This window comes from Podarcis pityusensis, assembly GCF_964106645.2.
Source record: "Podarcis pityusensis genome assembly, chromosome: 4".
In the NCBI taxonomy this organism is placed as follows: domain Eukaryota; kingdom Metazoa; phylum Chordata; class Lepidosauria; order Squamata; family Lacertidae; genus Podarcis; species Podarcis pityusensis.
Window position 1 is genome coordinate 41327685 of NC_138027.1, and position 24238 is coordinate 41351922.

The window sequence follows — 24238 nt, forward strand, 5'->3', positions numbered from 1 at the left end:
CCTCGGCAGCGCCGTCGGAGGACAAGCAGCCGCTGCCGGCGGGCGGGGAGCGCAGCCGCTTCACCTCCTCCTCCTCCTCCTCCTCCCCTTTAAGGGGGTGGGGGCCGGGCCGGCCTTCCCTCGGCACCTGTGGGAGGGGGAGCGGGGCGGGGGCAGGGAAAGTTTGTCCCTGTGGTTGGCTGCGCGGCCGGGCTGAGGAGGGGGACGGCGGCGGCGGCGGCGACTGAGGCGGGCGGCTCCCTCGCTCCTGCCGGCTCCCAGGGCAAGCCAGCCAGCCAGCGGGGAACAGGCGGGCGAGGGCTGCTCGCTGCTCTGCCTCGCGCTCGGGTTATTGCTTTGTGGCCCCACCCCCTGTTGGAGGCTCCACTTTAGCTGAGGGGCTGCTGGCTCGCTGACCGACTTGGGGGGCTCCGGCTGGCTGGCTCTCGGCGCGCTTCTTGCCCGCCCCCAATTCTGGACGCAGAGGCATGGGGCACCGAGGGGATGACGCGCCCCTTCTGCTGCTGCTCCTGTCGCTATTTGGTGAGTCCTTGAAACCTGGGGAGAGAGAGGGGTGGGTGGGAAAAAGAGGGGTGGAATGTGCGAGTGGGGGTGGGGGGCGAGAGCAAGAGAGGGAGATACTAGACGAAGTGAGGGCGATGTTAGCGCGACTCGGGTGGTGGGGATCCTGACCTGACCTGGCTTTTGGATACGCGGCGTTCCTTATTGGCATGTAGCTGTGTTGCGGGATATGAGCAGTGCCCGGGGTTTTTTGTTTTGGTCTTTGTCTTTTTAAAAATCAAATCATCAAGGGTTGAACTGTAGGGCTGTTGGCTCGAGAGCCATGTTGTGACCCTTTGAAGCCTGGAAAAATATACCCGCGCAAGTTGTTAGTGGAGGAAGGCCCTCTGCCCATGCTTGGAGGTCTCTCCCCACCCCCACCCCCCCGACTGTGCAGGACCCAGCTCTCCAGTGAATAGACCCGGCACACTTTTGGAGTCCCAAGTGATTTCTCTGATTGGCGGAGGCAGCCCTACTCCGTGACCGAAAATGAGACACCCCCGCCCCAGTGCCATATTCCTCTTATGTCCTCAGAAAACATTAATGCAGCTTTAATCTCCACTTTATAAGCGGGTGTTAAAAGACTGGAAACAGATCCACTCTTGTATTCGTCTTCATCTCTCTGTCATAGCAGAGGTAACTAAACTCTGTGTCTAATTCCTTCCTTAATGTAGCGGGAGGTCTAGCTTTCTGTCTAGTCTTCTCATGAATAGGGAATGGTCACCTTTGGGGGGATAGGATGGCTGGCTTTAGCGGCTGCCCTTTAAGGTAGGAGTTCATTAAATCATTGTGAACTTCTCTGTCTAAAGCTTTGGTACTTTTAATGATTTGGGGGAAAGGCGTCTTCTTACATTGTTCATATACGGTGCTTAGATTATACCTTTCGCAGTTTCCGTCAGTATATTTTATTCACTTCATTGATTTTGGAAGCTGCCATGCCAGTGCGTCCAGCAGTTGATTTCACTTCCTAGTTCTTGCTAGGACACCTAGTTTAATGGAAACATGCTTCTGCTGAAATTTGCCCACATAGCTTTGCAGCATAAAAGAACTAGCATTAAAGAGTTTTGCATGCATTGGGTGTGTGTGAGAGAGTGTGTGTGTGTTCTGGTATTCAGAGGTGTTCTGGTGTTCAGAAGTGCTCTGGCGCTAATTTTAGTGTTGTTAATTTGAGTTCTGAATATACCATACTAATTAATGCATGGCACATCTATAATTGCTAAAAGTTTGTAGACTCTCTGGAACAGCTGCCCTGGTGTGTTTTCCGGTGCTAGACTAGGAGTGTTCCATACTTGGCTTTTGGGCTCTAGTGTTTGGAGCACTTCAGAACAACACATTTTAAAATAAGAACCATGTGTGAGAGTGTGAAAAAACCTAGAAAATATAGAATGTAGAGGGATTTTTAAATGAGACTGCTAGTGCATCACAGCTTAAAGAAAAGATATTTCAGAGCTTCTGTAATTAACCTATAAGATATCGGTTATACAACGCAGTAAAGTTTTATAGAAAAGCTTCAGTGTTTAACATGTCAAGATTTACAATAATTTTATTGGCTTAAGCAGAGGGTAATGGGAATTCAGGCCTTGGGGTGCATAATTGAAGAACCATTTCTCTTAAGGATTATTTGTTATCTAAAATCATTTCTTCAGTACTTAGATCTTCATCAAATCAGAAGTTCTTGGTATTTTCATATGCAAAATATTGGATTTATTATAATTTGGACACACCATTTTTCATGTCTCCAGCCCCCTCCTCTGAGATGAAATGAATGGTTTAAATAATTCCTTAACTTAAAATATTTAGTGGACCTGGTGTTCCTGTCCGTTTAGTTCAAAGAAGACAGATCTGCCCTTCATGGCCTAGGGCTGTGTACATGTACTAGTTTTGTGGCAGACCTGCTTGTTGACCCAAGTTTGTCCAAATAAAATAAAAAGTAATGGTGTTGGACCCAATGGTTTGTTGCCTTTTTAGAGAAAAGGGGCCACGTGGATGCATATCTGAGTGCTAAACTTACTTCCTAGCAGTTTATTTCCCTCTCCCCATTTCACTCCCCCAGCTGGCCTCCAATAGTGGAAGTGAGAGGGGCTATGTGAGAATCACAAGGCGGAGGTGGTAGAGGGAAGAGACTACAGGCAGGTAAATTGCAGGTATAGGAAGGTTCATTCTTCCTTAATCTGTGTGTCCCTCTTGATCTGAAGATAAGACTAGTCCTGATGTGAACAGACCTGGGTGTCATCACATATAGTGTGATAATAAAAATGCTACTTCCAACATTCAGTTGTGCATGTGGTACTGCCCAGTAGAGACGTAGGTGGCACTGTGGTCTAAACCTCTGAGCCTCTTGGGCTTGCTGATCAGAAGGCCAGCAGTTCAAATCCACACGACGGGGTGAGTTCCCAGCTTCTGCCAACCTAGCAGTTTGAAAGCACACCAGTGCAAGTAGGTAAATAGGTATCACTGTGGCAGGAAGGTAAACAGCATTTCCGTGCGCTCTGGTTTCCATCACAGTGTTCCTTTGCACCAGAAGCGGTTTAGTCATGCTGGCCACATAACCCGGAAAGCTGTCTGTGGACAAATGCCTACTCCCTCGGCCTGAAAGTGAGATGAGCGCCGCAACCCCACGGTCACCTTTGACTGGACTTAAATGTCCAGGGGTCCTTTGCTCTTTTTTTTTTTTTTTTACCTTTTCACTGCCCACAATGCTGATGGAAGATCACTTGTTTTAAAGTGCCCTTGTGTTAACGTTGGCTACAGAGAGAAGGCTGTAGACAAACATTTTAAAAATTCTTTCTCTCATTTTTGCATGATTGTACAGTGGTAATGAGAGGCAGGTTTGTTGGGAGTTTGATGCTGTCTCCTTCATATGAATGAATAGGGTACAGGCAACCTGCCATTTATGCGCATTCAATTATGTGCACGACCGTGCATGCATGCATTGCACCGAACCTGAAAGTGATGCAAAAAGTCACCAAAATGTCACAAAAAGGGGCAGGGCAGGGGTGGAACAGGGTGTTTGTAGGTTTTTCTTGTGGTGTTTCAAAAATACACAATTTCACTGATGCGTGCAGTGCCTCGGGACACGTGTAAATGGGAGGTTGCCTGTATCAGAAAATGTCAAGCATATTTAGTTAGGCCTTGTGTCTATGAATGTTGAAATTTAGGGAAATAATTTGCTGATACATATATTTGCAGAGGTTTGGTATGGCATGTATAGGGGACATGACCAAAGGTCTTTCCTGCTATCGGGCTAATTACCTACCGTAGTTATATATTTACCAAACCAAGTAAGTGTACAAGGAAATGCGTCGCTATTTCTGCCTTCAACAGAGCGTGCCTTCTAACTATGGTTTCATAGGGAAACAGTTGAGGTACATGTTTTGGGAAGGTGGCTGAACCTGCTGATGGCATGTGGCATTGCATTCTGAGCATGAGTGCTTCAGTCTTTAGTTTACCTTTTAACAGCATGAGAACTGCAGGAAAAAAATTAAATACCCACAAGTAGGTCTGTTTTTTGCCAAACCACGTGGAAAGCCACCTTGCAAGTTCTTATGCAAGTTATGTGTATTTGATCTGTAACCTGAGCAAATGTCAGCCTTTCCAGTCCTAATTAAGATAACTGTTCCATTTAATTAAAAAACTGCTTCTTTCTTTTGGTGGGAAAGGGCTTGAGGGAAAGCAGGTGACTCATGTTGTACCACAGCAAGAACATTCCCAATCAACATTCAAAATCCCCAGGTAATCAATATTTGTCTTCCATGCCTCAGAAGTTCTTGCATTGCTTTTTCTGCCTAATCTCCAGTTCCTGGCTAGCATTAGGGATCTTTCAGAGAGCTTCATTTCATGTCCATTGTTTGCAATGGCTTGCATTTCCAGCTGTTTGATTTCTTTGATGCTACAACAGTTAGTAATTTGAATCAAGGTTTAATTCAAAACCCTGCAGTTAAAGGCTTCCAGTAATTAGTTGCTTGTCTGCTTGTAATCATGAACCTCATGAAACAGTGTTCTTTGCAATGCAATTATGGTAAAAAGTCAAAGCAAGAGAGAGTGTAAAGGGCTTTGCCCATTAGATATGCTATTTCACTGATCAATACTAGAAATGAGTATGCAGAGGAAAGATATGGGAAAGTCCTGATGCTTGAAAGGATTAAAGGGTGAAATTAATATGTGCTGAGTTACCTGTTCTTTTCCAACTGCCAGCAACCTGATATTACATTTTCCTCATTCCTCTGTGGTAAAGAATAATAACAATTGTGCTCTGTCATCCAGCACTTTTAAGAGTAGGGTTTGCCCAACTTGGTATGAAAAGAGAGATCAGTGTGGCCTTGCTTCACTGAGATCAACCACTTTTTACATGCTCTTGCTCTTCTCCTCTGTTCCTAAATTTCAGAAGAATTTAAGGCTCAGCAAAGTGATTGCATCCAGGTGGATGGTGCAGATATTTTTCACACTAATTATTTCCCATTATTGACCATTGCTGTTGTTGGCATCCATCTGTCTCAAGAGGGAATGGAGTATGCCTCCAGGGGTAGAGTCAAACCACTGGGTAAGCACACCGATGTGATCTCCCTGGGGTGCAAGCTTAGGCAGGGTGTATGGAGGTCCTCGGCTACCCAGACAACAGTACCCCCTTTCTTGGCCACTCTGATGTGTGGAGAGCAGAGCAACATGTTTGGCACCAGCTTGGCTTCAGGGGTTGCCAGAAGGAGATGTACAAGGTGCTGTCCAACCACCTTAGGGACTCAGCTCGGGATTTGTGTAGCCTTTTCTTCTCCTGAAATATCTCGCAAGCCAGCAGAAGTTTAGGATAAGAGTTTTCCTTCTCCTAGATAGGCTGTCTTCCCAGGTTGATGAACCCCATCAGCCCCTTACTTCCCTCTATAGCACATGCAGAAACCGCCCTCTTGGCCATTGCACCCATTACTGCTCTTGTCTGCTCAGTCTGCCGGAGCTTGTCTTCACATGCAGGGGAAGTTTCTAACTCGCAGAGGGTTTGAAACCTATCAGCTGCCCATCAGTTAGCCAGCTGAAACCATTTCCTGGGGTGTGGCCACTGTTGCATGCTGACAGCTTCTAGGAGCCCCAGCTGAAAGCTGTGCGCAGCGTGGGGACCCAAGGTGAACAAATTACTTCAGAAGGAGCATGACATATCCCCCACCAGAAGTACTACCCCTCCCCTAACCTCCCATACGCAGGTGAAAGCCATACTTCAGATAAATTGATGTAGTCCCTTCTTGCTGCTTGTAACAACTGTCTGAGCAGAATACACATGGGATTTCTGTTTTGATATTTAAAATATATATATTGAGGCTGCAAATTATAGAATTTATTTATGCACATGAAGCAGATAAAATAGTACTATCTCATTTGAGCAACAAATACACTTTTGAATATACAGTTCACAAGATGAGCTTGAATACTAAGAGTGTAGAGAGAATTGTTGGCGGCTGACTGCTGTCTATGGTGCCACTTTTGGATACTGTTTATTATTCTGAAACATTCAAGAAAAAAATGCCTACAAATTTGTAGAGTGATTAAAGTGTTTTAGACTCCTTTTTCTGGACTGTGTTGTAGATGGTTGGACATGATGGAGGTTTACAAAATTGTGTTGGCAAGATGATGGATAGTGTTCTTTCTCTGTTCTGTAATCTTGGGGTTGCCAGTTGAAGTTGAATTGAAACACTTACCAAAAGTACTTCTATGAGTATTTAACAAAATACGTTTTTCCCATGAGATGCAGCAATGGCTACTAGCTTACATGGCTTTAGAAAATTAAACACATTTATGAAGGATTGGCCTCTTAATGGCTGTTAGCCTTGAGAGAGCCATTACTCTGAGAGGGTGTGTGCTTCTTTGAGTATTAGATGCTGGTGCAAGCAAGAGAAGACAATTATCTCCATTCCCTGTCTGTGAGTTTCTGGAGATATATAGCTCTCCAGTATTGGAGGTAGTGGAATTTTGGTCTCAAAGGAATTTTGGTCTCATCTAGTAAGACAGCTTCTCATGGAAAAGTATTTATTTATTTATTCATTCATTCATAAAATGTACACACTGATTGATTGTAAAAATCAACCACCACCACATCAAAGTGGTTTGCAAAAAGTACTTGGAACTCCCACAGAGGGAAAAAAATTCTTAATTTAGCAGTATATAATTTTCTGTATTTTCTATATCCTTGTTGATATCATCGTTTGTCTTAAACACTATCTTTGCTGAGCCCTTGTGGGTTCAGTTGATTATTGATTTAAATTAAATAAAATGCCAGTGTGACTCCATGCTAATATCTCCAAGGACACAGTGCCCTTAATAGTTTCATATTGCTATAGCGAAAGCAGCTGAGGCAGTTTGTTAAATAAGAAGTTGGGAAAATGCTAATGAATGAGAAATGATGGATATGGATGTGGAGAGCATATCTCTTCTAAAACTATGTATTGGAATAAAGACTAATGCAAAACATAGACAAGTCTAAAGCTAATACAATATTATTTAGTTTCCCAAAATTCATGAAATATGAAATCCAAAGATATTAAACAACTTTTATGTACATCTGGCAAGTGAAGAACTGTTCAAGAATGTGTTGCGAATATAGGGTGCAAAGTGCTAATAATCAAAGGAAAGCAGATACAGGGTATGTGTGTGTGTGGGGGGGGAGAGATATTTGATGGAGAATGTACTAGGTTTAATTATAATCAATGGATTTACTTACACTATTGGTTCACCCAATACTAAATTGAAACTGAATTTTGTCTTCGACCTTCTCACAGTGCCTATGCCGAAAACATCTGAAAATCTAAAGAGGATCACATTTCTCTGATAATACTTGGCTTGCTGCATGAAATTTAGCACCCTTGTGTCTGGGGGGAGAAATGCCACTCTGTGCATTGCCATCATTGTTGTGATCTGGGACTTGAACTAGTCTGACCATGTACTCTCAGTTTTACTCTTCTTGATGCATGTTTTAATATTCATTGTGGACTTGTGGTGCAAAAGGAAATTAACCTGTGCGTTGTCCACCTGATCTGTGTATCGGGTTTCTTTTCTTGTGCTTGTTCATTTGCACAATCTGCAACATTAACTGGCCCTGTACTGTTTCAGTAAAGTGGGATGTTTTAATAATGTGTTTCTCCATGGAAGAATTTTCATAATTTGGAGAAAAAATGAGGAATACAATATAGGAAGGCAAGAGTAAAACTGCTCAGGTTTCTGGGATGGCGTAAGATGGAGGCCACCAAATCTTGGGTGGGCTTTTTGGCACAAGTTATTGCATGAATATAGCTGTTCTTATGTTTTGGCAGCAGATAAAGGGTAGATTTCCCAATACAAATGAAGTTCAGGTTCTGTGAATCATTGAAGCTCAGGTTTGATTTACAGTTTACTGCACTGTTAGACACTTTTATAAAATGAAAATGGTATTGTGAGTGAGTCTAAAGAGATTGTATCGTTCTTTAGAGCTGAGAATGAGGAAATAATTGAGAGCTGCTTGTTTGAACAGGGAATGCTATCTTGGAGGTGTGAATCTGCGCTGAAATGCAGTAAATGGCCAGGATGGGCTGATGGTTCTAATTTTGGGGTTTGCACAGTCAGCTTTCTAGTAGGACTCTGTGATCACAGCACAGTGCTGAGTTTCCACGAACAGAAAATTAATATTTTTTGATGGTTTATCATATTTTAAGAATAAACGTACTGTAAAGGTAGACTTATCTGAGGCAAAGTAAATGGGCTGCAATGGAGTTTGAAAGATGACAAGCCATGTTATTCAGCCACTATTGACACACTTGACAGGCATGTGACTCTAAACATGTCTGACTACTACTTAGTTGGTGTTCAAGGAATAAGCTCTTGTTGAAGCTGAGTATTTGTGGGGATGCTCAAATGGTGTGGTAGGAGAAACTCATCCTATTGCAATCTTGATCCTGCTCTACTAGATGGCAATTTGCCAGATACTGGTTATGCTAGCACACTAACCAAAACAAAGGAGTTAAACTTGGATTGTTATTACTGGGTAGAGGAGTGCCCTTGCAAGGTGCTTGGGGTGCAATGGATGCAAGTCAGCTTTACATGGGAGGTGGGGGGAAGATGCCACCAGAGTCTTTGGCATTAGTGACTTAGCCTTCATGAACAGGAGGAACAATGCCTCTGCTATCTTTCCTGAAGCAGTTCTAGGGTAATATGTGTGTGTGCAATAGGATTCTGCTGCTTCCTCTGTCTTCTAAGCCTCCTTTAGGAGACAGGTTCAAGAGGAGGAGTAACTGATGGATATACAAATGTCTAAAATGCCACTTAACCCCTTTTACTTCCTGAAGGATTTGGGGGGAGCAAGTAGCATGGTCAGGTTTGGGAAAATAGGCTAGCCTCCTCACTTCTTTTCTCTTTGAGACAATGGGAGGTGAACAGTGTGAGGAAGAAGCAGAGAAATGGTAGAGAAGTATTATTTGCCTGCCTGTCAAACTTGAGTTTTTGACTAGATCTTAATACTGAAGTATGCTCATAACTGGGAATGACAATTCTGTGCCACGCAAAGATTTATTGCTATGTGACATTCTTTCCACCCTCTTCCACCCTCTTCTGTTATTCTCTGCTTAGGCCACCTTTAGAAACTTTGGCTGCTGCAGTGAAGCCCAGTAGTGTATGTTCTTTGAGAGCCGTGCTTCAAAGGACCATCTCAATTAAACACCCTTTTTATATATGTCAGCAGTCCCAACTTCTGACCCTCTATGTAAGCATAAACGTAGCGCGAGAGTTGACAGATCCAGGTGGAACAATTCCTGTTATCTCAGTAGTTGGAATTGCTGTTAACTGCGTATCCATAAGGACCCAGATGAACACTCTTCACATGAATACTTGCTGCGGATGGTTGAGACTGCTTGCGTAGAACAAAACTGTCATATGAACTGGTCCCAAAGGAGCGAACATTCTGTCTGAATTGCCATCATATGAGGCACTAACTTGCATATTTAAAATTGGTCTTGGTACTCTATTTATAACAGAAGTGCAAAACCTTTTGTTGTCACTGTCAAGGGCTGCAATATGTCAGGGTGTGCATACCAGCCAGACATGGGTGTGGCAAAAGCCAGTAGTGGTCAAGCCAATCTCTTCTCTTCTCTTTTTTATCTGCCCCCTTTCTGGACTGTATCATTCCTAAAATCAGAGAGATGAAAGTCCCCCCCCCCCAAAAAAAAATATTCCAGGTTTTACTTGCACTTAATATGCAGTATGAAGATATGTTAGACCATCTACAATGTTAGACAATCTACAGTTTTAGAGAATAATTCCTGTATATACTGTAGACATATACAACACTCAAATACAATATGCATTTCTGTGCTACTGTCTTAGTGAGAGGAACATACAGGGCCTTCATTGCTTGTCAGTTGTTGCTTGCTGCCTTCTTCTGACCTTCAATCTAGTTTGGGGGTACTAGGAGCAGTATCCTGTATCTGCTGTCGTTTTGATCTGACTCCTCTCTTGTAGCAGTCTGTTTCATCTCTCCCTTCCTAGATACAGTCAAAACTAACGGTACAATACTTTCCTCAGAAGTAAGTCCCACCTGGTTCAGTGAATGCATGTGGCATTGCCTCTTAAGGCAAGTATGCTTTTGAGGCTGTAATCCTATAGTTCATCTAAACAAAGGTTGTTATTCCTGAGTAAATGTGTATAGGCTTATGCTGTGCATTTAATAAATATGCCCAAATGTACAATTTTATGTGCTAATTGTATTAGAAGTAGAGCATTATTTGTTAAGGCAGTAAATGGGTTTGACTTTGATAAGAAAGTATTGCATAGATGAAAAAAAAAAATCCTGAAATTTCCGTTTCCCACCAAATGAAGGGGAAAATGAGTTTTCCATGTCCTTAAAAATTTCCAGAAACTTTATGTCTCTGCTTGAAACATCTATCAAGCAGCTTCTGTCTCTGGAGGTTGAGTTGGAGATCAGGGAGGGGCGCCAAGAGGGAGAAGTAACCTGTCTGCAGCAAAGCAAAACTTATTGATGCTTCCTACTCTTATATCTGGGGACACGGGTGGCGCTGTGGGTTAAACCACTTGCTGATCAGAAGGTTGGCGGTTCGAATCCCCGCGATGGGGTGAACTCCCGTTGCTTGGTCCCTGCTCCTGCCAACCCAGCAGTTCGAAAGCATGCCAAAAAGTGCAAGTAGATAAATAGGTACCGCTCCGGCGGGAAGGTAAACGGCATTTCCGTGTGCTGCTCTGGTTCGCCAGAAGCGGCTTAGTCATGCTGGCCACATGACCTGGAAGCTGTCTGCGGAGAAACGCTGGCTCCCTTAGCCTATAGAGTGAGATGAGTGCCTCAACCCCAGAGTCAGTCACGACTGGACCTAATGGTCAGGGGTCCCTTTACCTTTACCTTACTCTTATATCTGCTCTTGCTAGAGTCCTGGGAGACTGAGAGAGGTGGCCCTGCTTGCTGTAACTAATGTTCTGGGTGGGGAATGCAAAGCAGAAGGGGGTCTATGTGGTGAAGAGGAAGACAAGAACCCCAAAATGGTGCAAAACACAGAATTAACCACAAAACTATACCTGCAAGCTTACAGTCTAAATGGAAACAGGAAGAAGGGGGTAGGGAAAGCTAATGGAGGAAGAAAAGAACTGTTTTTTTAAACATTTAAACTATTAAGAGTGTCAACAAGTAGATAGTGCTGAGTTTCTGGAGTCTTATTTTGAATTTACAACCTCTGTTTCAAAATCTGAATTGCATTCAAATTTCAAGTCTTGAGTCTGTCTAGAGTGCCTAAAACCATTTTTTCCTCAAATGCAACTTGAAAGGCGATATTACAGTTCGTATCCATGTAACAGTTAGAGGAAAGCTGGTATTCCAGTAATCTGACTTAATGGTAGATTGCAGCAAGTGTTGACAAATGTTGTGTGCTCTCACTTCAGTTTTGCTCATGATAGCTTGCTTTGTAAACTTCTGTAATGGCAGGGACGGGATGGGGCAAGTGCAGACATATCTCACTTGGATACAGCAAAGTATTATGCACAGTGGATGCTTAAGCATTTGGCTGGCATAAGGCCCATTAAGCTCAGTGAGGTGTGAGCTGGCAGAGCTGCTTCAGATAGCACTCTAAGGGCAAAATGGGGAGAGAGCATCAGAGGGATACTGCTGTTGTGCGTGTGTCAAGGACATTGCACTTTTGGTACATGGTTCTAAAGTAGTTCAGCCAAGAAACAAAATTGATGTGTTTTTCTCCCCTTGTACAGTCGTACCTTGGTTATCGAACGGCTTAGTTGCCGAACAAATCGGCTTCCGGACGCCGCAAACCTGGAAGTAAGTGTTCCGGTTTGTGAACGTTTTTCAGAAGCTGAACTTCTGACACGGCTTCCACTTGAGTGCAGGAAGTTCTTGCAGCCAATCGGAAGCTGTGCCTTGGTTCTCGAACGGTTTTAGGAGTTGAACGGACTCCCGGAAGGGATTAAGCTCAAGAACCAAGGTACCACTGTATTATGGAAGAAGGGGTGTTTACAAAGATCTTTTCTTTACCTTATCCATTGTCTCCCCCATATTTCCTCCAACACCATTAGAATATTCAAAGAGCTAAGAGGGGCAGGATTACTACACACCTTTTTATCTCAAGCCAGGCCCAGGTGGCAGATGTAGTACTATTTGCGTGTCGAGGTCCCCAGGGCCACCCCAATAACTCACACATCACACAGAATTTTTTGTTTAAGATTTTTGGCATAATTTTGGCCACAACTTTATTGAAATACAAATTTGTGAGTGGTTGCTTAGGCATTGGTTGCAACTATCTGCCCCCACCATGGGGGACAGACTGACATTCCGCACGATGTGAAAGTCAGAATAGGGGAATACACTTGGGGGTTACGCAGAGCAGGGAACCTGCGCTCACCCCAAATGCAACCAGGAGCTCATTGCTATGGCCCGAGCCCCCTTGACAGAGTGGACAAGCAATAGTTAGCCCCCAATTCCTTTAACGGAATCCCTTGCAGCAGCAGCATTAGAGGGGCAGGCATTCAACCTACCAAGGGCAGGCACTCAACCACTTCCCCTCAACCAACCAAACCATAAACCAATGCCTAACAGCCACCGAGCACTCAAGCTCGCCGCCAACCACTCACAACTGCAGCCCCACCTTCAAACCCACACAACAGAATTTAACCATGTGTCATTTCCCAACGGGGAAAGATGCACACCATCGTCCCTGAAAAGGACGGCCGCCTTGAAGGTGATATCGGGTGCACAATCACAGAACCACCATGAGCAATGACTGCTTTCATTGCCACCTTATTAACACGCTTTCTGGCTCCATCAGTGGCGGCTGGACAGCGACTGCCACGCCAGGTGCGTCTCTGCAGCAACTGGGACCAAAAACTTTCACACCCGGCAAAAACTCTGCCAATTCAGTCAGGTCCTTTTGAACTGTAAAATGTAAATAACAACAGTCCGTGGCAAGCAGATCATTTCCCCCTAACTGCAGCACGATAGCTGTAGGGGGGCCCTCCAACCTCACATGCTTCCGAACAAGGGGAAGCAATTCGGCCGACAGCATTCCACGCCTGGACAGCCAAGACACTTGCGCGTGTTGAGGAAAGCCAAGACTGAGTCCAAGTCCAGACTCCCTTGCTCTGATACCGGCCCAGTAGACGATGCTGTGGCCCACAATGCGAACAGCAGCCACACCTAAGAGAAGACAAGCAAATATAAGTATGGGTGATCAACGATGTCTGTGCACATATCCACAAAATGCATTGGACTTCCAACGGCCCATGTTCTTAATTCTTTCTACAGTCCCCAATGAGCTGCTGTAGTGGCAGCACCATTGCAGAAAGAATGAGAGGCATAACCTGCTGCTTTCAAACTACAAGCTGCAATCGCTTTCCGCATCACCTTAGCAAATTGATGCCTAGCCAACGGGGCACCATCCTCATGAATAAGGAATGGACCCTCCCCCCATGGCATGAGATCCAAATACCTGGAGGTATCCTTAACCGGGCAAGGACCCTTATTCCCAGTGGCAGGCAGCCTAAGAGTGGCACCCCTGCCTAACTGGTCTGTCTTCGAATTCCGGATAAACAGGACCACCTCCGAAGGGGATAGAGTTACATCCTGCAAAAGCAGTCCCCTTGACTCTCTGCCGCGGGTGAACTCCAATACCACCTCACCTACCCTCGGGGCGCCAAAAAAGGATAAAGAAAAGGCGGCTGAAAAAAGCCGTGCTTCATATTTGAACCAGCAAATGCTCCTCAACTTTGAGAGCATGCTGGTCAGCAAATCAAAAGTTATAGGCTTCCTTACCACAGGGGATAGAGTGCCCAGCCCACCCCAGCCTTCCACAGCCTTGCGCACCACAAATTTGGCGCAAGGGTCTTTATTAAAAAAGGCTTTGCAGGAAAAGGAAATGGCCGCCGGTTGGATCCTGAGCGTCCTGGCCCAATTGGAAGAGGTGCACCATCCTATGAAGTTGGAGCCTATTCCAACCGTCCAAGGCCCTGTGCACGACAAACTTTTTTCAAGGGTCTCTGAAAAATTAAGCTTCACTATAACAGACATTGCAGCGGACTGAATTCTGATAGTTTTTACAGCACATCCAGTCTGTAGCAGGTGGGCCAAATCCTGCAGGATCTGCTCTGCGTATGGGGGCAAGTTCCTCTGAAAGGCCAAGAGCTGTCAACTAAACCCTAAGAAATCAGTCCAGGCCTTCTCATAAGAGCTAAAAGCAGAAGGGGAATGGAAGCTGCTACTCCCTGTAATTACTAATTGTTGTCAAAGTGCAACAGGTGGTCCAGAAAAGTCCGGCAATAGCTGAGTGTCTGGAGCCCAGGATCTGAAGCACTCCATCTGAAAATGGGATAGAGTGTCACCAATATCATTAGAGGATCCCGTAATCAGGTGAGCAGCAAGCACAATATTAAACCTTAAGCAGTGCAGCTCAAAAGCGTGAGCGGAGGGGCGGAGACTCTGCTGGAACATGTGGACTGTTCTGCCAACAACCCTAAAGCGAACACCCCTAATTCGGGGGGGGGGGGGACGGGCAATCCGATGCACGGTCGAAAAGAGGAAGCCCTAGCCTCGTGCAAGGAGTTTTAGCATTTCTGGCTGTCAATCAACAAATGGCAACATTAACTTCTTCCCAACAACAAGGGAAGCCCCAATCGCATCAGTGGCCAACGAACAATTAGCCCACCCCCAACTTTGGAGTGTCCTGGTCGCCCCCACCGCAACACGTGCTCTCCATGAAGGAGAACACGCTTTCCCAGATAACGTCAGTTGCTTACTAAGTAAATAACACTATTTGAGTGGGAGGGAATAGGAAGGGGAAGGGAAGAAAATGGGTAGCTCTCAGCTATTTTTTTTTTTCCTTTTTAGGAAGTGGAATATATCAGGAAAGGCAGGAAATTCTGCTTCTTGGTAATAACCAAATGCACAGATGGGTATATGTAACTTCTTGCTACCCCAGGTCCTGGAAAGGCAACCTTCCTCTCTCTCTGTATTTTGCCAATACATTTATTCAGCTAACCAACATCACAAAATGGGGTACAAGCTTTTGCGTTCTCCAGAACTCTGCATAAGGCCAGATGGTTAATGGTCCAAGGGGAAGAGAAAAATTGGCTGGTGTCCAAGTTATCTGAGGCTTGTAAACGTCTTAAAGCGGAGTGTGGGAGGAGGTAGCAGACATTCAAATGAGGCTCTTTAGGTGCTGTGCAGGTTTCACCAAGGGCTTCTGGGAAGGACACATAATGGCAGATTCCCCATCTCTAAATCCTGCATTGCGATGGTTAACTTTGCTTGGCATACCAGCAGTAACAACTATGGCTGGAGTCAAAACAGCTACTTCAGCTCTGGCAAGGAGTTTGGGCTAGTTTAATGGGATTTTTGGCTTGAAACAGCTGACCTCAATTCTAACTGCAAGCTGCTTTTGAATCCCCTCTCAGTTTTGAAAGCAATTTGCCATGCATCATCAGGTGGTTGCAGAGGTTGTGGTTAGGCCACGACTCCAAAGAACCATGCGGGTGATCGGAGGGAATTACAGAATGCTAACTCTGGTGTTGCGTTATATGGGATCTTTTGTTTCATTTGGCTGATGGTGCAGTTTTGCTTCAGAAAACGGTTATGTGAATTAAATATATGGTTGAGTAAATAAAGGGTGGCTTACTGTAGGCATACAGCTCCTCTGTGTCTATATATAGTACTCTTAGAAAGGACTCTCGTTTTTTAAGCTTCAGAAAGAAAGAAGTCTGTCATGGCTTTCAGTGGGAGCTCATGATAAACAATTGCATTTCCTGACTATGATTTGACTTGCAGTTTGAACTCTGTCTGCCATTATTAACTGGAGCGCTTCCCTAGATAGTCTTGGCAGAACTGTGAAACAAGTGGCTTTTATCAGTTCGTTCTGAGTTTTAAAAGGGGGAGTGGGTTCCAGGGAATCGCAACTGACAGAAGCAGCAAAGGTGTGATGCTAATTTTAAATTGTGTGCTGGCTTCCCATAACACACATTTTCTAATGCAACTGGGTTCGAGTGATTAGGAACACTTAGATGACTCCTGGTCTGTGTCATATTTTCTTCCTTCAGTTGAAGTGTAAGCAGTGTTGAGTGTGGGGATCTTGAGTAGAGAAGAGGTGGGGCAGAGGAGGTGAACACCCTCTCCATTGTTGGTCTGCTCCAAATCGATCTCTTCCATACAGCTTTAACTCCATGGAATTCAAAATCACCTTTGAAACGTGGGGTTAAAACTATGTGTGGCATTATGGGGGTGGACTTGGAGCAGATAAAGGGAAAAGGTTAAGGATCTCCATTGCCACTCAAAATCCCAATCTTCAAGGTTGCCTTTCTTTTTTTATAACGTTTGCCCTTAATGTTTACTTTAGCCCATTGGTCAGAGAAAACAGGATGCTCAATTCACCCCTTCCCCAATTTGCTTTTCTTTAAGAAAAGCACAGAAAGAAAAGCAAGTACCAGGGCTTTGCTGTGCATATTTGCTCATAACATGTTTCCCCAAATCATTTGGAAAACAGTGATTTTGCATTTTTGATTGGAAATTGTGTTACTGTTGGAGTGGGGGTTGGCAATTAATCATTGGTACTAAGGTAGCTTCTGTTGGCATGATCCTGTATAAATTCAGTGCCTTTATTTCTCACACGGATGAAGTTTGCATTCAAAATGTTGCAGCTTCTTCCAACAAAGGATGGCCCTTCCTTACGACAGCACAGCAGATCTCCTTGCAGCTGCATAATGAGAATGATACACACCTGGCAACTCTATATGGAAGCACAGGCTATATGGGGTGTAGTACAGAAGCTTTTGTTTGCAGGGTCAGGCCTATAGCTGCTTTCTTGCTCTTAGCTTAGAAGCACTGCTGTTTAGCTCAAGATGACTAGGTGTGTTCACACTGTATAACTGCCAAATGGAGGGGGGGGGAGGAATTATGCACCCCCTGTGTAAATAAATCTGCTGATTTCTATTAGCATTTTAATGTTCTTGTTTTGCTCTTCTGCTTTATTCTTTGTTCATTTTGTTCACTTTTGATGCAGTTTAACGAGCACTGTAGCACCTCCTGGAAGAGATGGGAAAATGAATTAAGCCTGCAGTTTAGTGCTAATCTCTTGATTTGAGTTCTGTTGTTCCACCTAGACATGTAAATGCACTAAGATTTTCTTAGTGGAAAGTAGCATGGTGGGCTCAACTTGAGAGATGAGCTGTAAATGGACCTGGCTGTTGAGAAGTGCAGGCCATCTGTTCTCTGTGAAATAAAACTTGCGTAAAGTTTCAGAGATCAGGCACTTGAGGACTGAGTCAGAAGAAAGTAGTCCCTGTTCACAAAGTGTTTGAAATATTGCTTTGCTTGTATTGTGATAATGGTCTTATTTATTAGTTTTGGGGACATTTATTAGCATAAATGGAAGAGTAGCGATTTTCTGAGAACTGTAATTTAGGGTTGGCATGTGTTACTATAGTTTGCTTAGTAGAGTCTCTTAAGTAAAAGAAGTTTAATTTGATCTCATCCCTCTGTTCCATTTTGTCGAAGACTTATTTGAATAGACTGCTTTATTTAAATGGATTGTAACACAATCTTACAAATGTCTACTCAGAGGTAGGCCTCGCTGAGTTGAATGGGGCTTATTCACAGGTGAATATAATGAATGGATCTCCTTGCATGTTTACACGTGTATGCCTGAACCCATCTTTTACGTGCGTGTTCACGGAAGCACTGTATTACTTTGGGGGATAATAATGTATTTATACCCTGCCCATCTGGCTGGGTTTCCCAGCCACTCTGGGCATCTCCCAAGAGAATATTAAAAACACGATAAAACATCAAACATTAAAAACTTCCCTATACAGGGTTGCCTTCAGATGTCTTCTAAAAGTCAGATAGTTGTTTATTTCCTTGACATCTGATGGGAGGGTGTTCCACAGAGTGGAACATCTGCCTGGATGTTACTTGGAGGTGATTATGTACCGCATACAGTAATAGAAAAGGACTCAATTACTTTTAAAATACTAACGTTGTTTTTCTGGCTTGGTGGGAATTAGCAAATGCCAACAAATGCCAATACAAACATATATAGAATATATATTTACCCAAAATGGTGGACGGTTAATAAAATGGCTTTGTGGCTTGAAGTGTCAGTTCAGGGGGGGGGGGGGAATAGCAAGATGGTCCATTTCTACAAATTGCACAGGCAACCCAAACCCATTTAGCCTTGCCCATAAGCTTGAATGGTTTCTATCACAGAGACTGAGAGAGGTGGGGATATTGTCTTATATGAAATGAGGTAAGCACTAGAAAGCCAAGCAAATTGCAGCGGAAGATACCTAAGTGCGCCAGGAAGAAAAATCTTGAATACAAATGACTGCAGTTTGGGCTGGCATGAGGTTTCAGAGACAGCAAGATTAGGGCAATGAGAAAGAGATAGAAAGGAGATACTAATAATTGCTTGTCCTGATGAAGGGAAGCTGGTACCTTGTCATCCTCATCAGACGATGTCATCACACTCATCACTGCAAACAGATTTATTGTAGTCTGCATGTGACATTATGTCTAGATAACTATCCCAGAAATTCTGACTATAGCCTGTTGTGAGTAGCTTATAAATTCTAGCTTAAATATTTGATAGGTCTTGTGGCAATGATGACCTTTTAAATTCTTTATTCATAAGAATTAAAAATCCTTTCTGGGTGCTTTCACAACTTGAGCATAATGCAAAGCTAAACCTGATTAGTTTTGTAATATTGGGAAGTTCCACAAGATCAGTATCTTACTGGGAAGATCACTACCACCGAACTCAGTGCTTATGTGCATTCTTTCTTAAACATATTTATGCAGTTTTTGTTCTGGAATGCATTCAGGCCTGATTGAGTGCTGATTCTGCCCCCCCCCCCCAAAGTTGGAGTTAATTATCATTGATGTGACTATGTTTTAAGGTTTATTTGTTATCTGCCTTGAGTTCCCGTTGACGAAAAATTTATAGGACATAAATTTTAAAAATGAATAATGCTATCAATAGATGTAACTTCAGAGCTTAAAATATAGACCCTTAGACCCTGAAAAAAGGTCTTTAAATTTGTGCAAGCACAAGTTCAAGACTCTGCATAAGAGAATGAAGGAAGGTTCTTGCCATAAATCAGCCTTGGAGATTAGAAAACCCATGGAGAGCTCTGACTGACAGCATCCCTGACCATTGACCATGCAGGCTGGGGCTGGTGGGAGCTGGAATCCAGTAACGTTAAGAGAGTCCTGTGATGACTGCCCCTGAACTAGAATATTGCTACCTTTAACAAGGAGATATATCAAATGCAGAATAAATGCTTGCAGAATTAGCAGCAAATATCCAGCAAGCAAAAAGATGGAAGAGATGAGGAACCTGTGGCCCTCCAGAGGTTCTTGGGCTCCAACGTTGCTCAGCCTCTGCCAACATGGTTAATGGTCAGAGATGATGGGAGTTATAGTCTAGCAACCTCTGATGGGCACCACGTTGGCTACTGTTGTTCTAGTTCATTTCTCTGCCTCCAGCTAGAGCAGGAACCTGTGCCAACATAAGCAAGGTTCTCCTTGTTAATGTGGCAGTAAAGAACAGGGAACAATAAGGATGCCATATTGGTTGGGTGAAGAGACCTGTTGCTGGCTTACAGATGTGATTGAAGAACACAAGGCACAAACTTCATAAGGCGTATATTTTGTGCTGGTCACCTGGGCACAGTAGTTGGAAGAAGCACTGAATTCTGACTTCATGGTATTTCTTTTGCTTTTATGACAGCTCTTATTGAACACTCTCTTTCCATGACATCTAAGGAAACTAGGGAGGCAAACTGCTGCTTCTTCTACTCAGTGGATTGTTTTCCCCAGAGTAACTTTTTGCTGGCTTTTTATGAAGTGCCTTGCAATGAGCCAATTCAGGGAGTCTGTTTCAGGTCCTTCAGCACCAAGTGGCACTTTTAAAGCACATTTATCTCTAGACGTTGAGAGCAAGCTTGCTGTCCTTGGCAAGGAAGAATCATACACGTGGGATGATTAGAGAAGGGCTCGTCTCTTACTATTTTGCATGTTCGGTTTTGCAAACCAAAGAAGGAGCTAAACATAGTTAACAATAGTTATTGGGAAAGCACACTTTTCTAGAAGGGAACTAGGGAGGCAAACTACTACTGATTCTACACAGTGGATTCCCCCCCACCCAAGTAACTTTTTGCTGGCCCTGCAATGAGCCAATTTGCTATTAGGTCACAGGGAGTCTGTTTCAGGTCCTTCATCACCAAGTGGCACTTTTAAAGCACATTTATCTCTAGATGTTGAGAGCAAGCTTGTTACCCTTGGCAAGGAAGAATCATACACGTGACATGATTAGAGAAGAGCTCTTCTTTCTCTTACTAGTTTTGCATGATCAGTTTTGGAAACCAAAGGAGGAGCTAAACATAGTTACAAGTTATTGGAAGAGCACACTAATTCTAGATATTCTGGTAAATGTTCGTGCATATTAGCCAGTGATATAGCATCTGCAGTCCCATCAACTCACCATAGTATATTTTAGGGGTATGTAGGGGGGCATGGGGACGTGGGTGGCGCTGTGGTCTAAACCACAGAGCCTAGGGCTTGCCGATCAGAAGGTCGGCGGTTCGAATCCCCACGACGGGATGAGCTCCCGTTGCTCGGTCCCTGCTCCTGCCAACCTAGCAGTTCGAAAGCACATCAAAGTGCAAGTAGATAAATAGATACCACTCCAGCAGGAAGGTAAACGGCGTTTCCGTGCACTGCTATGGTTTGCCAGAAGCGGCTTAGTCATGCTGGCCACATGACCCGGAAGCTCCCTCGGCCAGTAAAGTGAGATGAGTGCCCCAGAGTCGTCCGTGACTGGACCTAATGGTCAGGGTTCCCTTTACCTTTACTAGGGGGATATGAGGGGAAAGTCGCATTTGTGCAAGTGGGATGCCACAATCAAACATCACCCATTATGTATTCAAGCCATGCAACAGTCTAGTAAAGTCCCCTGGTAATTATCTCCATATTGCAAGGATGGGTGCTGAGAAAAGCACACTCTTCGCAAGGGCTTTGAACATGTTTGAATAACCAAAACTTATCCTGGTGGTGGAACATGATTAGGGATGGGTAGAGTGGGGAATCTGTTTTTTCTTAATTGAAGTTGTACTTGGATTAGCAGAATCTAGCACTATTAGCATCTGATCACATTTCTGAGGCTTTGCTTAAGATGCAATATGCTTTATTTCAGCCTGATGGAGATAATAGGTTTTAAGCAATTATACCCAGGCTAATTCCTTTGATAAGCACTTTGCATTATCCATTAAAAGAAAAGTCAGTCGACAAGGGACGAGCAATGCATGCGTATCTCAGATGGCTTCTCTTGTTCACCTTTCCCAAATACCATGGGATAGTAATTCTTTAGATCTTCTGGGACATAAAATCCTGCTTGAAGACTGCAGCAAACCTGTATTGTATGCAAGTGACGTTTGGAGCATGGCATTTAACCACTTCTAGGCTGATTATAGCTTAGCCATAAAGATTCCAGTTTGGGCCCTTCTAACGGAGCTTGTACTGCTTTTGCTGCACAGCGCCTAGTAAGATGGCAGATTTCTGTGCTGGACAAGGCAATCTGAACGCCATTGCAAGGAAAGAGTATGACCGTTTTTAAGGATAGACACTGTGCCACATGCTGTAATGGTCTGCCAAAAAGAAGGGATTAAAAATCTAAAGTGGGAGGAATCTGTGGGGTTAGGGCAAGGCATACTTCCTTAAAGTAGGTTTATGCAATTGTATTTCAAATAGCTAGTAGAATTTTGACTCTCTGAAATTCTGTTCTGACTTCCAACCATTCTACATGCTTTTGTCCGACTGCAAGCACAGTATATAGTAAAGGTTGTTATTGGATAAATTCTCTTCATAAATGGTACCGTAGGGATAACCCCACTATATTCAGCAGTTTTATAACTCTAAATAGTAGTGTTCATAAGCTTTTTCTTCTTCTTTCATTTGTGGGGAAGGTTGGTGGGAAATAATTGCTGAGGTTAGTTCTTAACAAGTTTAGAAACAGGATTGCAATGCCACAGAAGAGCTGATGCCACAGAAGAGCTGCCACAGAAGAGCTGATTTGAGTTTATCACATCGCTTTGCATGTGCTTTTGACACACTGGGGTCCACTGTTTCCTCCATGTGCACATGTTAGCATTATGCGTACAAGTGCACATCTAAATTGTGTGTTTTTGGATATTCGTGGCAGTGCAATTTTTGATCGCAACTTACTGAAGAAGGAGCCACCTGCTCTGGTGTTATTAAGAAATGCGTTGTGACAGATAACAAAACAAGTAGTCTAAATAATCATCTAGGAATATGGTACCATGCACAGAAGTACACAGAAAACTGTGCATTGTGACATATCAGAAGGACATGGAAAGCAAATCTCTGGGGAGTATCTAAATGAAGTGCTGGGAACGGTTAGTGGGGTGAAGTTGAAAATTACTGAGAAAAGTAATTTAAGACTGCTATCCTAAACTTATGTGGGAGTAGGGTCAAACGAAACTTGCATCTGAATAAACATATATAGGATCCTACTGAAGGTATTTTTCATTTGGCCCCAAAGAAGCCAGTTGTAGCCATAGCGCCTTTCATATAGAATCATAGAATCTCAGAGTTGGAAAGGATCCAAGGGTTATCTAGTCCAACTTTCAATGCAGGAATCTCAGCTAAAGCACCCACGGCAGATGGCCATCCAACCTCTGTTTAAAAACCTCCAAGGAAGGAGAGTCTACCACTTCTCGTGGAAGTCTGCTCCACTGCCGAACAGCTCTTACTGTCAGAAAGTTTTTTCCGAATTTATTTTCACCATGATGGAAGAGCATAAGACATTGGCTTTTATCATATTTGCAAATGACCTAAAGGATAGATAGCATGGCTAAAAAATTATGAGCACAAGAAAGCAATGTAATCTAGATAATTGGTACAGAGGAGGCTATTATGAAAACATGCTATAACAAAATGAAATGGAGGGTTGTAATTTAAATACTAGATGCATTGTGTTCAGATTCTTGGTTAGTAGCCATCGTTGTATCTTGGAAGCAGTGGGTGGCCAGGTCAGTGCATGCATTTTAAGGTGTATACAGATGTATATAACTTTAGCAGTGAGCCTGCTTTGGAACGATACTTGATGCATCTTGCTCATATATGCACCCTTCCCCCCAACCCCCACATTGCAGACTGTTCTTGCTTTCAGCAGGAGCAGGATTTGCAAAGCACTGATTAGCCAACCCTTGGCATCAGTCATGGAGATGCCTCAAAGCAGTTTTTAATAAGAGTTGGGCTGAGTATTTGGCCTAGACTCTTTCAGAAAGTGTGTGTGTGTGTGTCTGAATGCCACTGCTGAATACTGGCATTATTGGGAGGTAGTTAGCCCATGGGGGCAACCATCATTTCCCCCCAACAATGCCCCTTTGATATAACATTGTTCCTAATCAGACATTCTTGAGGATAGAATGCAGCTGTTGATTGCATTTCTGCCACTGCCTCTGCTTTTCATAAAAGGAGGGTGAACTTGAGGAGCTCCTGCATCACCTTGTATCATTATAGTCAACCTCGCTCCCCCCCATACAGAATTTGCCTCCCATGTCACACAAGCGGCAGAAAACATCTCTCCCCTTTGCAGGCCCTGGGTTTTAAAAAAAAGGTTAAAAGGGGGCTTAAAAAAACCCCAAAGCCCTGCTGAATGAACGCTTGAGCAGATGAACCTACGATGCATTTGGGGGGAAACCACAAAAGTGGATAGTCCACTTGGCTCAGTGACGGGGGAGGTAGATAGGATAGGTAGAAGGCAGTATATGTGTGCTTTTGAGGGAATACAATTGAGGGGAACAGAGCTCACTCAGCAACAGAAAAAATGAACACCCCATAACCTGTATGGAGATTTTTATGCAAACCTTAGAATGTGCGGCTGCTTTAAAATATCCAGAGTTGGGAAGGATAAAAATCACTAATGCAGGGGAAGGCAATATGTGTGGCCCTCAGGCTTATTAAGTGGGTCATGGCAGGGGGGGAATCACTTCGTATTTTATTTTTCATGTTATAGTATAATATGCTTTTAAAACAAACTGGATGCTTATTTATAAAATTGTGTTTGTGCCAGTGTATGTACCACTGTCACTTTAATTGAACCCTTATTCTGAAGAAGTAGCTTTTATAATTAATGTGTGTGCTTTACGTATTGGGGCATTGGTATTCAGGTTCAACAAA

At 43.7% G+C, this 24238-nt stretch overlaps 1 protein-coding gene across 2 annotated transcripts in view; it reads left to right on the top strand.

Annotated features, from left to right (window-relative positions):
- Positions 1-209: 209 nt before the first annotated feature.
- PTGFRN (prostaglandin F2 receptor inhibitor) overlaps positions 210-24238 on the top strand; it is an 86577-nt gene continuing 62548 nt past the window's right edge. Inside the window, exon 1 of one of the 2 annotated variants that reach the window (XM_081002827.1) lies at positions 210-522. In XM_081002827.1, coding sequence (XP_080858953.1) covers positions 468-522 — 55 coding nt within the window. In that variant the 5' untranslated portion in view covers positions 210-467. The remainder of the gene's footprint in view (positions 523-24238) is intronic. The other variant, XM_081002828.1, reaches the window with a different exon arrangement.